Genomic DNA, 15,728 nt, shown 5'->3' with positions numbered 1-15,728 from the left:
AAAAAAAAATCTCTCCATACTTATAGTTTTGTAAAAATCTGAACTTAAAGGTCTAAAATCCACCAGTTTCAACACTAGAAGAATGAATCTAGCCTCCATATTTTATACACCGGTACTTCAGGGGACAATTGAATTATCTGCAATATTATTCTCCAAGATTTATTGGCTTTGCCAAAAGATGTATTTTAAAATAAGCTGTCCTTTCCCTTGCACTTTATCCTCTTCCTGACCTTTCTCTTTTTGTTCCTACAGCACAGACTCAAATCAGGGATTTTGGCTTGCTTATGGCATAAAAGGCATCTCCAGTTGTCCTGTTTCAATTCCTTTCCTGTCTTTGTCACACTGCAGCAATTTTTAATAGTGAATAGAGCTTTAATTTTAAAGAGCCCTTTGGAAATGTAGTCCTTAGCTAAGTTTTATTAACTTCTTTTTCTTAACGCCCTGTAGACACAGACCCAGCACTGTGTTTTCACAGCATTTACTATGGTGTCTAATTTAGTCATCAGAAATAATTCCTTCCAGTGAGTATGCAGGGAGCCAGGATGTGGTAGTCCAGGGGAGTGGGTGGGCTGAATCATTTATTTCTCTCCTGAATTTGGATGGCACAGCAGTTGCAACGACTAAATTAGATTTCTGAAGTGATGATCCTAACGTAGGCCCAGTGACCACATGCATTCAGACCAGGAACTGTTTAATGTTTCAAAAAGCCCATTAAGTCCTCAATTTTTCCATGCCTTCTCTTCCCATATGCCTGCTCTTCTCCCAGCCCTGATGGAGCCATCTGAACATGTGAACTGGAGCCATCACTGAACATCTCTCAAGTGTTGAGCAATTGTTTGGTTGCATTTGTACACTGGGATTTCACTGCTGTTCTCTTCAGACTTGAAATGCAGAAACACTTTCTGTACAGATGAAATAGGCTTTGGGACAGGCTGACAGTGCTGTTCGCTTTCAGGTGGGAAACCTTGGACTCCTTTTCATGCTCCTGTTTTTCATCTATGCTGCTCTAGGAGTGGAGCTTTTTGGTAAACTGGGTAAGTCTTAAGCAGACCATGCTTTAATGTGAGCTACAAACATGCTGGTTGGGGTTTCTCAAAATCAGAACTCTCCAATAAAGGCACCGAGTTATTTGGTGGACTTTATTCTCCCTAATGCGTAATTGATGTAAGAGGAATTTCCCTCTAACAGCCTAACAAATAAAAGCAGTCTCCCTTTTCTCTTGCAATCTTAAACACTTGCTTTTCCTGCACTCTGTTCCTGACATTGCCTTCAAGATTACAAGAAAAATTTGTAAAATTCTATTTACATCTCTTGCCATGGAATATTGATCAAGAAGAAAGGCAACCCAATGACATGCTGGGAGGATCCCCCTGAACAACAGAGTTACACTGCCTGATATCCTGGGCCATCAGGGATTTTTCCATACTGATGGCCAACAGCCAGCTGTTGGGTAGGGTGCTGATACCATTCATTACCTGAGTGTTGCATTCCCCTTGCTTTTCAGTGTGCAACGATGAGAACCCCTGTGAGGGCATGAGCCGCCATGCCACCTTCGAGAACTTTGGGATGGCCTTCCTCACACTTTTCCAGGTGTCCACGGGTGACAACTGGAATGGGATCATGAAGGTAACTGGGACTTGGGGGCAAGGACCTCCTGCTTGTGGGGAAAGAGAAATTCTGATGTGTGGTTCAGCAGAGATTGGGCTAGCAAAGGGAAGGGAAACAGAACACAGAAGCTGGGTTCCTAGATAAGGTCCCTGCTCTCCACCATGGTAACTCACACCTTGGCTCATCTAGTCCTAGAGACATCTGATCCCTCTTCATTGGGAGGAACAAATCATTTAGGCTAGGAGGGAATATCCACCATAGTCAGGATCGTTATCAAAGCTGAGCACAGTACACATGTGTTGGACATGGCACTCACCTGCAGAGCTACCAGGAAAACACAAAGTAAATACTTCCTTCGGAGGACACGGAGAAAGCAAAGTTCTTTCATCACATATGGTGCTTTTGAGAATAGATGGGAGAAGGCAGTACCAGCCTGCTCGTTTTTGGCCTTGTTCACGTGTGTGGGGCCAGGGTGGAGCAACATGTCATGGTCTGAAAATTTGCTTCATATGCTTTTGGATGGTTTTGCTCTGAAGTAAACAGCATATGAACAAAGAGTGTCCCGGATTCTTTGGGGACCTCATTATGCCAGAAGGTATGGGGTGACAGAAGGGTTTGCTTTGTTCTTTCCATTGGCATCGGTGTTTTTTGACAGAGAGAACAGCCAAGTTTCTGTTCTGACTTTAGTCTTTCCTTCCTTCCATCATTCCCTCTCGATGCCAACTTCCCCTCAAGGATACCTTGCGTGACTGCAGCCACGACGACCGGAGCTGCCTCAGCAACCTGCAGTTCATCTCCCCACTGTACTTTGTCAGCTTTGTGCTCACAGCCCAGTTTGTTCTCATCAACGTGGTGGTAGCTGTGCTCATGAAACATCTCGACGACAGCAACAAGGAGGCCCAGGAGGATGCAGAGATGGATGCTGAGCTTGAGATGGAAATTACTCATGGGCTGTGCTCCCACAAGTCCGGCTCTCCAAATTCAGGACAGGGAAAAGGAGCAGGAACAGGAGGAAGTGGTGGTAGAACAGATCCTGAAGGACATCTGTGCATGAGATGTTACTCTCCAGCCCAGGTGAGTACAGCTTTGAACTTACTAACCAGACTGCAGCAAGGACCTGTGGGCATTAGCTGGGCAGCTCAGATGATAGAGGGCTTAGTAGCAGTAGCAGAGTCTTCCACCTCAGGGTGCAAGGTTTGCTTCTAGCAGAAGACTTTTGAGTTGATAGGATCATGTAGGGACAAGGCTGTGACAGCAGTGTGTCCTGTTCATTGTCATCATGGTGTAGGAACCTGAGGGCCAGCAGAGGAGGGATGGAGCAGAACAGCTAAAGGTGTGACAGGAGCAAATTTAAGAGGGGAGCTCAGGAGAAGAGTGCAGGAGAAATGGCAGACTGAGAGTGAGTGACTCCAGCAGAGCTGGAAGGGAGACGTGAGCACTGAAAGTGAGTGAAGACTGTCCCTCCTTATTTTTTTTTTTTCATTGAACTCTGGCACCTTTACACACCCTGTGGAGCGAATGTTCCCCCCAGTGACCCCGTGCAAGTGCCTGCAGAACAAGATGCTGCTCCAGATGAGTCAGGGCGGAGAACCCAGCCCCAAATTCACGTGAAACTTGAAAGCAAAAAACTCGACATTCTTAAAATGATCTCTCCCATCCTCCCCCCTTTCTTGTCCCCTAGGAGAACTTATGGCTGGACAGTGTCTCTTTAATTATTAAGGACTCCTTCGACGGGGAGTTAATGATCATCGATAACCTATCGGGCTCCGTCTTCCATCATTACTCCTCGCCGGCCATGTGCGAGAAGTGTAACCATGACAAGCAAGAGGTAACCTGCGTACGAGGATGTGTGAGGGCCTCTTCCCCCAGACCTGCACACCCACACCCACGTGCCCGCAGGCCGTGCCGTGTGTGCCCCTCCCTGGACGCTGTGTAGACAGTAGAGCTTGTTGACCTGTGTTTGTTCTCTGTTGTGAAGTGCTGGTGCTGCCTCTAGCACAGGCCTGCCCTCCTCAGCCACACGTGGATGTTTGAGGTGGTGGAAAAGTGAGACGTGACAGGACACGGGTCAGGAGGGACTGAATGACCTGCAGAGAAATGACTATGAAGGCATCCTGGCAGCTCTTGTTGGGTTCAATTCTGCAGGAAAAGTCTAGGTTCAGGCTCACGTTGGACAGAGAACTCTGAGGATCTCACCCCACTGAGACCACTCAGGAGCAATTCAGTGGGAGATTTAAGCTTGTCTTTTGTCCTCATTTTAAGCGTGTGCTTTCTTATTCCCTATTGAGGTCGATCAATTAAGCACATGTTTAACTGCCTTGTTGAATAGAATCATGTCTGTGAGCAAGGATTGGTTTGTGGTGAAAACCAGTTAATTAGTTGGAGCAAAAACTAAATAATGGGTCCACTGAGAAAGTTTGTTAGCTGACAAATGGGTTGTTGCTAAGAGCAGGACCAAATGGCTTAGACTTGAACTACTAAAGTTGGTACGTGCTTTGGAAAACTCCTTCCTAAGCAATTAGTCTTTTCAGGCTGTGAAACTTGAGGAGCAAAATAGACTGGGAATGGTTAGGTGAGTAGCAGTACTAATTTAGTTCTGAAGTAATTTTATCGTGTGTAGGTGCTCTGATTTCATGTGGTCAGACTTGTAGCAATAGTGTGGCTCTTCTGACAGTAAATTGGTACATCAGTGGCAAACTCCACCCTCTCCATAACTGACTCAATATGTTGTTATTCCTTATAAAGAAATAAGGAAACTTGGGAAAAGAGCTCTTACTGACAGATCATTCTATTCATGTTTAAAGAAAGCAATATTTTGTTTGGTCTCAGATGCCTAGTTCTGATGCTTTGGTACTTTTTCAGCTTCTCAGCTGTCTGCTTTCCCCCATTGCTTCCTTTTGGAAGTATCAAAATGCAAACATTGCTGTAGTTTATCGTTATTGAGACACTTCACAAATGAATTCTGCATTAATGCAACCAAATAACTTGTTTTCAATTAACTGCAATTTCCATTGCTTTACTTAAGTCTTTATGTTCAGAAAGTGGTGTTCAGCTTTCTCAGCAAATGAGATCTCCTCAGGCATTCCAGAATGATTTCCCCCAAGTTCAGTCATTTGCAGCTAGTTTGAAAACCTCACAGATAGTCTTCAGTATCCCGCCTACGAGTGAAGAAAACCCATTTTCTTACCTTTCCAGCAAAGAAACTAGATAGCAAAATCTTCAAATGCAACCCACAGCCAGAGAAAAGAATTTTATGTAATTATCACAACTGAAGAATTATTCTTAGATCATACTTTCTAATGGCTGCTATAGAGCCATAAATTACTTTCAAAATTGGTATTCAATGCATCTAAAATGTAGAACTGAAAAGAAATTATCTATGCAAGAATGAGTTTAGTAATAAAACATGGATCATATGAGTCAAAACTATACCTTAGGATTTTAAGCCAGGATTGATCATGACCTTCGTCTCATATTTCAAAGTAGAAAAAAAATGGAGGAAATTTCAATAGTAAATCATTATATGGAATCCTAGCAAACATCAGCAATGCACACAATAATTAAATTAGAATGTACTCTGGTACATCAACATATCCAAGTGAGTATTGTACACAGACTGAATTGTGCAGTCCCAGAAGCAATTGACAGCAAGTTGCATAGGCAAAACAATTTATCTAGTCCTCTGAAGTGCTTTTGTGTCAGAAAAAAACAGTGTGCTTGCTGTTCACCCTATCAGCCTCAAACTGCCTTTCTGACAAAAATCACAGATTAGGCAAAAATGTCCCCTCCAATTTCACTGGTAGTTTAATTCATCAAGATGCTGAGCACAGTGGATGGACACAACATTTAAACGTGTGCTCAACCTCCTTAATGTGTGCTAACATTTTTGTGGCAGTGAGCAGAAGGGCTCTGTGCCTTTCCCAGTAATGCTCCTGATACTTTATTTTCAAACCAATTATTTGTACAATTGAGGACTTTTTGCAATTGTAGGTCTGTTTTCAAAGATACACCTGCAGGTTTTCTCAGGGGTATGTGTGAATGGTTCAGTATCTCAGGCTGATGCTCCTGGCAGGTTTCATGGATTGGGATCTAGCGAACAGCCCATTCTTTCCCACTGGAATTTTAAATATTTTTTGTTCCTCATCTTTAGTCAGCAGATTTTAAAATATTCTACCATAAGAGAAGCAAAAAGAACAAAATCTCCTTTTTTCATGGTGCTAAACTCTTCTCTTGTCATTTCTGTCCTTTCACTCTTGGGATGGTTGGCAGACTTCTGTATATGGATGACTGAAGTGTGTTTAGCCATGGCAGGAGCTTGTCAGTGAGCACCAGTGAAATGTGTTTCCCCCCTGCAGTTTATTTAGTCATTACTTTGTTGATTGTGGATTTTGTGTAGATCCCAGGGTGGTCAGAATTTTCAGCCAAGTGGTTCAGTGACAGACTGTTCTGGCTTTTGTTGAAATCCTTTTTTATGGATAGCAAAGGTGGTCACAAGATGTTATCACACGTCTCTACAAGCGCTGTAAGGCTGTTTTGGTGTAGCAAGCACTTGAGAGAGTAATAGATGAGTAGGCACATTAAGTGGGACTGGATGAAGACTGTGCCTCTCTACAGGAGTTGTTGCTGACTGGTGGTTGTGTAGCATCCCTGGCATAAGTTCATTGTGGGCTCTCTGTGCTTTTCTGCTCTGAGGAGCAGTTGTTGGTTTTGGGCTTTCTCCAAGGTTGAACAGCACCACGTTCCTGTGTCAGAATAATACCTCAAATAAGGATGTCATTCCTGCACTTTATTTAAATCCAGTTCCAGTTTTCCATTCTGTTTGTTTAACATTATCCCTCAGATGGAGACACAGTCTCTGGCATTGGCACAAGCCACTAAACTTCCAGCTCAAAAGTCATCTCTCCAAATGTTTCACCTGTTCTCATGGCACAAGAGCTGCTCCTTGCCTCTTGCAAACACTAACACATGGCCAGAAGCTGTCCCAACTGAGACAACCCAGAACACAGCTCCCAAGAGTTAGCTGCTGGTGGTGCAAACTGCTGGCACTCTAGAGACCAGTGATGGAAATCCAAGCACAGGAGGGACAGAGTAACTGCTTAGGCTGGTAGAAGAAGATCCTTTTCAGGGATTGTGAGAAAGACTTGTCAGGTAGAGGGGATTTAAAAGTTTGGAGGAAAGAGGATGGGAGAGGAGCACATGTGATATGAAACAGGCCAAAATAATGAATCAAGGTCAGGCATGGGACTGGAGCAGAGCTGAAGCACAAGAATAAGAGAGATGCAGTGGTCAGACTTGCTTTCAGAAAGCAAGAGTTCAAGTGGGTGTGTGGGAAGGCTGAGTTTAGAGATGGAGAACAGAAGGGAAGACAGTGTTAGGTAAGATTTTGGGTAGGTTAGAGGAGAGGGGAAAGGCAAGATGCAGGAAAGCTGGAGAGAAACAGGGTTTCAGTAATGAAGGTAAGAGATTATGAAAAGCATGATACTGGCATGGACTGCAAAAGGCATGACTTTCCCTGGAATGAAAGCACCTTCATGTTTAAGCAGGGCTGTCTGTGGTGCCTTCAGAAAGAGGGGTCCACTCCTCATCCCTCAGCAGAGCTGGCTGCCCTGTCACCAGCCTGAGGGACCCCTCTGCCTGCCTGGCTTTACGTGCAGGGCCTTGGGCCAGCTGTGTCGCTGTGACAGACACAGGACTCGTTCCTCCCATTCTGGCACTAGAGGAGCATGGATTGGTAGCAGCCTGCTTGCAGATTGTATGTTCAACCTCTCTTAAAAAGTGAATTCTCCTGCCCAGCCCAGGTCTGGGTTAGGCAGTTCCTGATACATCCAAGGAATATAACCTAAAATTGATCTTGGGTCTACAGGCTCTCACTTATCCACCATCAACAGTGTGACTGCTTGAAATGGGGATTCCAGGCATGACCTCTGATAGCTCCTTTCCCTTCCTGCAGGTCCAACTGGCTGAAATGGAAGCATTATCCCTCAACTCAGATAAGTCCTCTTCCATCCTTCTAGGAGATGAGTCAGACAATCGAAACGCTGCTCAGCTGAATCCTGAGGAGATCAAGGTTAGCCTCAGACACCCATGGGCATCTTACACCATGTGCTGTACTTATGCACATGCTCATTTCAGGTGCTCTGTATTTATCCAGGTGTTCCTGCTGAGGAATATAATTCTGGTCATTTTTTCAAGAGCTTCTCCATAGAGACACACTGTGGAGTAGGATTTGAAGAGAACAAAAGAATATATGTATTTGAAAGTTCTCTTCACTACTGTTAGTAACTTCCTCTGAATTAGTCAAAAGGGCTGCAAAATTGAGCATCTCTTAGCCAGCTTGAAGTTATTATCAGAACCAGTTCTTCTTGAGGCTTTGAAGTTTGCTCTATCATCTTCCATTAAATTTCACAAGCTTTGTCCTCACATATTTTTTCCAGCAGGATGGCCAGGACAACCCTGACTCCACTGGGGCAGACAATCTGGGGGAATGCCTTCTTCCACCATCCAGTGAGGATGGCTCTACAAACCCAGACAGTTACCTGTGTGAAATGGAGAACACTCCTTTCAACTCAGTTCAGTCTTGGCTAAAACATGAAAGTACCAAAGGTGAGCAGGGCTCTCATGCTCCAGATCTGCTGAAACTGTGGGTTAGTTCAGCTCTGTTTTTCCCCTGCTTTCCCTCTGCCAGGAGGGGGAGAGTTAATATGACTTGGGGTTACACTAACTAATAATTAGCTTTCAGTTTGCTAATTTGCTTCAGGAATGGGGGGAGGAGCAGTTCCTTCATTTTTGTTGATAGTTTTTATATCTTTCCTCAAACATGACTCTGAAATATTGTGGAAATGCTGACCCCGGTTTGCAGTACTGCAGCCATGCATGGTCAGAGAACAGTGGGGATAGATTCCTCTGACATGCCAGCTGGATGAACTGTGCTCACTCAGCACAGAAAAACACTGCTGCCCCCTGAGACCAAGTAAAGGTTCAGGGAACATGTAACACGTCTGCCCCTGTTGGAAGTGCTCCAGTTCCACTCTTGAGCATGACCTGTGGTCCTCAGCTTTCCCAAACCACCACTCAATTTATCTCCCTTCATCCCTTGCATTGGAGGACCTGGGATAAATGTCCTCTGGCAGTGATGCAAACTTGAACCAAAGCATTATAGCTCATCATTTCTCTGTCAGAGCAACAGCAGAGCTGGCCTGCTACCCTATGGCTCTGAGGTGTGTTAGGTCTTCCTGGTCTGGTGCAGGTTTTTGTGCAAAAAGTGGGATCCTTAGTCAGAACACCATACTGAGGTTTGTTGGCCAGAGGTGCACGCTCCTGAATATCCTTCGTTCACTGGACCTGAGACTTTGCTCAGTGTAACAGCAGGAAAGGCACAAAATAAAATGAGAGGATTCTTCAACTTCTTTTTTTCTTCTATTTCTGTTCTCCTCCCCTTTCTTTTGATGCTGTGTCAGTCCCTCCCAGCCCCTTCTCTCCAGGTGCATCTTCCCCTCTGTTACCTGTGCCAACAGAGTTTTTCCACCCAGCCATCTCTGCCACCCAAACAGGGCCTGAGGAAGTCTCGTGTCCACGCAACCTTCCTAAGATCTCTCTGCAAGGCTCGTGGGCATCACTGAGATCTCCAGGTGTGAACTGCTCACTTCTGCATCAGGTGAGGAACTCTGCTTCTGTCTGCCAGGAAAACTCAATTTTCACATCCTACCAAAACAGAGGGGATGAATGAGGAGGAGGGCAGAGGAAGGAGAGGAAACTGTGGTCACAGGCTGGGTAACCTGGATCTGGAGGAGGAGCACAGTGGACTGCAGAATGCAGGAGGGTAGGGGAGAAGAGAGGGTAGTATAATACAGGTGGTGTTGGATAGCTCACCCTATGAAGCTATTTGTTCTTCTGCTTTGCATCAACAAATAGATTGGCAGCTGCAGGGAGCCCCACATGAAGATGAAATCACATCACTCTGTAGCTCCCCCCTGGGTCCCTGGCACAAGGTGTGCTGCAGACACCTGCATGCACAGCAGCCAAGGTGTGGGCCAGGGAGGTGACAGCTGCACAGCCTCCTTGGGTCCTCTTAACACTGTGACCACAAATCATGAACCTTCTTGGCTGGAACAGGCTTCTTCCCACCTATATCCTCCCCATCCACACAGTGTCCCTACACTCACTGTTTTGCTCTGCCCACTTAACTCTCACATCCCAGAAAGGTGCCATCTCTTTCTGAAAAGGCAGCTATTTCTCACTAACAAAAGAGAAGAATGAAAGCACTGAGGGGAGATGAGGTGTCTCTGAAGTGCAGAAGATGCAGAGATGAAATCCTAGTAGAGATGCCTGCTATTGTTCTTGGAAGATACTCTACAAACAGGGGCACTCTATCACAGACAAACTAAAAAAATAAAATCAGATGTTATCCAGCTATATATGACAAACACTGTTGGCACAATACAAATGTGTGTAAATTCACCAAGGATAAATTTAGCCTTGGTCTGAGACTGAATTGTTGCAGTGTTGAAACTTCTGGTTTAAGTTAAAATACAAAGAGATAGAGCCCTGGAACTGGCACACCACTGGGACAAAAGTACTGAATAAAGGAAAAATTAGTAAATTTTTGATTATTTGACGCAGACTGTATTGAATAACTATGGAATGCTGCTTCCAGTCCTACATACATCATTCCCAGTGGAGTCTCAGTGATGATTGCAGAGTGTAGACCAATTTCCTAGAAACAGCTAAAATGCAGCTTAACTAGATGAGCCCTGATACAAAAAAATTAAGGCTGTTTCCTCTTTCTGCTGGAAGGGGACCCCACCTTTCTATCCTAAGTAAAAGGGGTAGTGCTGGTCAAAAGAATCATGGGGCCTCTTTTCCCTCCCCAGCTATTGCTGGTTTTTTTGAATGAGAGGAGGTTTGTGCAAAGGTCCCTTGATTCCTGTCCAGCTGATAGATGTGTCCCCAGTCTGTGTGGCAGGTTTACAGGGAAGCCATGAGTGAGGACCCACAGAAAACTTTCGCTCTGCTGCTTCAGAGACAGCATAGTGGTGGGTGCTGCAGGGCTCACAGACACAGCATCCCTTCCCTTTGGTGCAGCACTTCAGGTGGGAGGGCTAGATTCATCCTGGAGCAGAATGAAATTAGCTCAGAGTATCTAAACCTCTCCCCCTCCTTCCCCAGAAGGAAATCCCCATGGCAGGCTGCACGGCTGGCGCTTTGCAGCGTTGGTTGGTTGATGTAGCTGCCAGGGCTGGGGTTTTACCACAGCAAGCCTGGATAGATGTTCCAAATAGAACTGAACTCCTGGCTGCTTCAAGGCAGGAGTCAGCTACAGAGTGCTAAAGTGCAAGCAAGGCCTAGGCTTAGGCCATCAGCTCTTTTGTGATTTCATCTGCTTGCAGCACTCTCTTAGCCAGCGAGAGAAAGAAATCTGGGACTGCTGCGCAGAGATTCCACAGGCAACTTTATTTCTACAAAGGGGTCTGATAGCAAAATACAAATACATAGAATATCAAAGGGGTTTTATAGGATTGAATTGAGGTGAATTGAGAAGTGACCAATAGAATTATAAGCTGAAAACTATCCAATTACTTAAAGGTTTTAGGTAAGAAAGTGACCAATTACTTAGAAGAGATAAAGACCAATAAAAACTCTAAAAGATAACACAGGGGGTGAACATTTCTCTACCATGAGTCATCCTAAGGAAGGATTTCTTATCTTAGGGGAGAAAGTTCCAAGGGGGCCCTAAAGGGGTATTTCAATCATCTACAGGTTTATGGCAGAGAAGAGTGAGAGAGGAATGGCGTTTTCCCTCTTTCTGTAATCCTGCTTATTTCCCCACCCCAAAGTACCCCCAAAACCAACCAGCAAAGTCTCTTGCCCGCTGTCTCCTTCTTGTTATAAATGAGAAACAAAGTCTCGATATTCAGCAAAATTTAGATTGCTTTATTTTATATAGACAGAGCAAGCAGCGCTGGGGAAAACGTGAGGGGTCACAGCCCACTCCATGCTTCCACTGAACCTCGTTTGCAGCTCCCTTTTATAGCATGGTTTCCTTGTAGTAATCAGTAATTATTATTGTTTTGTTGTTGTCATAATTTTGCCAGGTAAGCAGTGGTGGTCCGTGGGCTCGCTGGGCGACGTGAGTCTCTAGACGATTTGCCAAGTCCCATAGATAACCCTCTGCTCTTGGTAGATAAGGAAATGGCAGAAGTCAGGCAGCCTGGTCTCAGGGATAGGCTGCAATTGATTACACAAGAGCAGGAAACCTGATTTGGCAGGATCTGTTGGGCTGTGTGAAAGCCTTGTTTTGCAAGCTGTCACTAGATACAACTTCTTTAGAAACATAATATTCATAACAGGGGGATTTAAAACAAAATGATTGAATCATATATTTTCCTATCTTTAGTGTCATGCCTCATTTCAGACCTAACTATTCCGGTTTATACAAACGCCAGTTATTTCCTGATTAACGCGAGTCTTTTAGCAATGCCCGCCCTCCTGAGAGCTGTGTTTCCCGCAGCGCCCCGAGAGCGAGCCGTCGCTGGACAGCCGCAGCAGCAGCTCGGCGGGCAGCCTGCAGACCCCGCTGGAGGACAGCAGCCTGCCGCGCCGCCTCGGCGGCTCCCCGCGCTGCGGGCTGGCGCTGCCGGTGGCGCTGTGCCCCGTGCCGCCCGCGGGCAGCCGCGGAGCGCCGGCGGCCCCGCCGTCGCCCGCCTCCCGCCGCCGCGGCCTGCGCGGCCGCGGGCTCTTCACGCTGCGCAGCCTGTGCCGCCACCAGCGCAGCCACAGCAGCGGCGGCAGCACCAGCCCCGGCTGCACCCACCACGACTCCATGGACCCTTCGGACGAGGAGGGCGCCGGCAGCAGCCTGCGCGGGGGCGGCAACAACAGCGAGCCCTCGGAGACGCTGAGCAGCCTGTCGCTGACCTCGCTCTTCTCGCCGCCGCCGCCGGGGTTGGCGCTGCTCAAGAAGTGCAGCAGCACCAGCAGCCTGCAGGCCAGCCCCTCGCCCCGCCGCCCCGCCGCCCACCACGCCAAGCCCTTCTACAGCGTGGACCCTCGCGGCTTCCTCTCCATGCCCTCCTGGGTGACGGACTTGTGCAAGGACAGCCCCTCGCCCGGGGAGGGAGAGCAGCCGGGTGGCGGACTGGGGCCCGGGGCCCGCGGCTCCCCGCTGCCCGCCGGGCTGGAGCTGGGCGATGGGGCCAGCAGGAGGAACAGATGAGGGTCCCTGAGGGCCAGGCAGGGAGCGCTCGGCCGCCGGCACGGGGAGCGTGTGTCACTGGCGTCCCCCCGGCAGCCATTCCAAAGGATCTGCGAGGAAAAGAAAACAGGCCAACAAAGATTTATAAATATATATATATACGTAAATATATATATATATATACATATATATATATAATAAATATTCTGGTACCGTACCTCAGAGGTGTGGGAGAGTGCAAGCAATACGGGAACAGTCCTGCCTGAGGGCAAGACCTGGACCATCAGCCCAGAGACCCGAGTGACAAGAAAAGGCCGTGAGGCTGGCAGGTGACTGCTACGTGGCAGCTGTCTAGTTATATACATATAAATATAGAGAGAGATCGATTTATTTATTTTTTTTACTGAGAGATTATGAATTTCAGAAAGTGCTGAGGAGCAACAAGAGAATGGGGGGCCTGAAGGAGCTGCTACACCAAACCCGTGAGGGTGGCGTGAAGGGAAGCAGGGTGAGCAGCGAGGGAAGAGCGTCTGGGGCTTGCCTGGTGTGTTTCTGGGAACTTCTTTATTGTCCATGCCTCCATTTCCAAGGTTAAAAATTGTGGGCCAGGTCTTCAGGGTGAGAATAAATTGGCAAAACCTGCTGTTGGTGTAAAGCAACAGAGTTCTGGCTTGAGGCGAATTCATGCTGATTTACAGCAGGTGAAAATCTGGCGCCAGCAACAGAGAAAAGCAAATAGCCATGGACCACAGGGAAACGTTTTGAGGTGAAAAGCCTTGCTTTGAAGGGAATGTGTGAACACAGCGGGCACGCTCGTGGAAGGAGGGATGGAGGCTACATGGCTTAGTTTTTGTTGTTGTTTTGTTGGGTTTGGTTTTTTCATTTTTCCAAAGAAAGAAAACTACAAAGGGGAAAGAATTACAAGGTTCATGGGGATATTTGGAGTGGGAGAGGCAGGGTGGAAGGGAAGGGGGAGGTAAAAAGGGGAGAGTAAGTTGAACTTTCCCCCCTTTTATTTACAGTAATTGTGATATTTTATTTTAGAAGCCCAAAGGTGCAAAAATTATCCCTAGAGAAACCTATCTGTTATTTTTGTATCTATAGCTATATATATTAAAATAATACAAAACCTAGAATATTACAAAAGACATAAAAGCAAAGGGGGCTTCAACAACACAAGATGCAGTCAGTCCCTTGGCTGAGGACTAACGCTGTTCCAAGTTCCAGTGGGAAGACCCTGCAAGGACATCCTCAGTTTGAGGGTGGTTCTGTCTCCTCTCTAGCATCATCCTCTGGCATTTTTCTGGTTTGCATCAGTGCAGCTGGGACCAGAGTCCTAATCAGTGCCAACCGTGGACATGGAGAGCAGCAAATAGTGATTGGAGAGTGTGTGTGTGTTTGTGTGTGCATGCCATTGTAAGGATGCTGATGTGTGTTGTGTCCAGGCTCACCTGCTGGAAAGATGGGTGAGGGACAAGGAGAACTGCAGCTCTCCTTGTCTGTGCCTTGCAGTGCAGTGGGAGTGGGGAGGACTGCAGAGGGTGAGGGCAGAATGACCATGATCTGCCTCAGGATCCAGGATTGTGTCCAGCATGATCCTCTCCCAGCGTGGTTGCAGCAAGGCTTCCAGAGGCTGCATCCCTCCTTGCTTTTCCAGTTGTACAACTGCACAAGTCTCCTTCCTGATAGGCCCAGCCTGGATCTCCTTCTGCAGCAACTCCAAGGTTCTGTATCCTTCCCAGATTGGCAAGTGGGTAAGAAAACCAGCCACCTGAGGGGAGCAAAGAATTTGGATGTCACGTACCACTCCAGGGATGTTCCACTCAGGTGTGTCAGAGAAGACAGACTGGGAAGGGCAGCAGGGAGATGACAGCAGCCTAATGGAGACAAGAATGTTCAGAGCACTGAGGAGAAGGAGCGGGGCTCCCTGCCCCATTTTTTCTGTCAGACCCAGAGGGTCTCTGCAGCCCTCACAGGGGTCTCCCAGCTGGCATACAGAGCATTGTGAAGAGGGCAGCACAAAAGATGTTCTGATTTGATTGTGACCTGTCTGACTTTTAAGCAGCTGCTGCATCTTACAAACCAGGGTTGTAAACAGCAAGCACATCACTTGGGACCTGCAGCCAGGAGAAGGATAATTACTGTGTGGACTTCATTTATTTGCTCTGTTGCAAGAGCGTGCTGACTGCAGGGAGGTCAGACCTGTGAGTAGAGGACAGGAGAGCCTGGGTCCTTGTCCTTGCAGAAAGGATGCAAGTATAGATTTATTAAAGCAATAATAAGGGTCTTTAAATGCTTTTTTTGCACTGGTGGTTCTTTGGGTGAGTTGCCCCTGCTTGCTGTCCCGTGGGCAGAGAGGAGGGACGTGACACATGGTTTCACATCCTCGGGGATGGAAGTCAGTCCCTAAATGGCTAAACAATGAACTTGGGTTGCCCAGGGCTTCAACCCAAATCCAGAACTGCTTTGAAGCCACAGGTAGGGCTTACCAAAAAACCCAAAGGGTTGAAACCCATCCAAACCCCAGACACTTCAATGCACAGAGTGCTCCTTGGAAGTTTCCCATAAGAGAACAGGAGGGGGGACTCCGAGCTATCCTGCAGTTGTGTGGGCTGTGAAATGTTTCAACTGAGCAATGGGAGAAACATCAGAGACTGGTGGAGTGCTAGAAATTACCCCAATATTTGATCATGAGAGAAGCATGACCTGCAATTGGGATAGCTGGGAGGGAGGAAAGGTAAAAAGATGGTGGTGGTGACCTCATGGAGTGACTACAGCCCCTTGGATGGATATCTCTTGGTTCATTCCCTGGAAATGACATCTTTGTTTCTCCCGTGGTTTGGGGTTTATGGCAGTCCTGCTCTGCAGGATGTCTCCTCTTCAGTTCCCAGCAGGGTCCTGCCACCTCGCCCAGCTCCTTACAAAAGGG

General features: G+C 47.0%; 1 protein-coding gene across 1 annotated transcript in view; it reads left to right on the top strand.

Moving 5' to 3' along the window:
- Window positions 1–15,022, top strand: part of CACNA1I (calcium voltage-gated channel subunit alpha1 I) — an 84,163-nt gene extending 69,141 nt beyond the window's left edge. The window contains exons 28-35 of the mRNA XM_079303515.1: window positions 956–1,034; window positions 1,505–1,626; window positions 2,344–2,682; window positions 3,290–3,436; window positions 7,559–7,675; window positions 8,043–8,211; window positions 9,159–9,262; window positions 12,116–15,022. Of these exons, the coding sequence (XP_079159641.1) occupies window positions 956–1,034; window positions 1,505–1,626; window positions 2,344–2,682; window positions 3,290–3,436; window positions 7,559–7,675; window positions 8,043–8,211; window positions 9,159–9,262; window positions 12,116–12,820 (1,782 nt within the window). The 3' untranslated portion in view covers window positions 12,821–15,022. The remainder of the gene's footprint in view (window positions 1–955; window positions 1,035–1,504; window positions 1,627–2,343; window positions 2,683–3,289; window positions 3,437–7,558; window positions 7,676–8,042; window positions 8,212–9,158; window positions 9,263–12,115) is intronic.
- The last annotated feature ends 706 nt before the right edge of the window (window positions 15,023–15,728 follow it).

The sequence above is a fragment of the Erithacus rubecula genome (genome assembly GCF_903797595.1).
Source record: "Erithacus rubecula genome assembly, chromosome: 4".
Classification (NCBI taxonomy): domain Eukaryota; kingdom Metazoa; phylum Chordata; class Aves; order Passeriformes; family Muscicapidae; genus Erithacus; species Erithacus rubecula.
The sequence above is the reverse complement of the archived record's forward strand: the minus strand, read 5'-3'. Positions and strand labels throughout refer to the sequence as shown.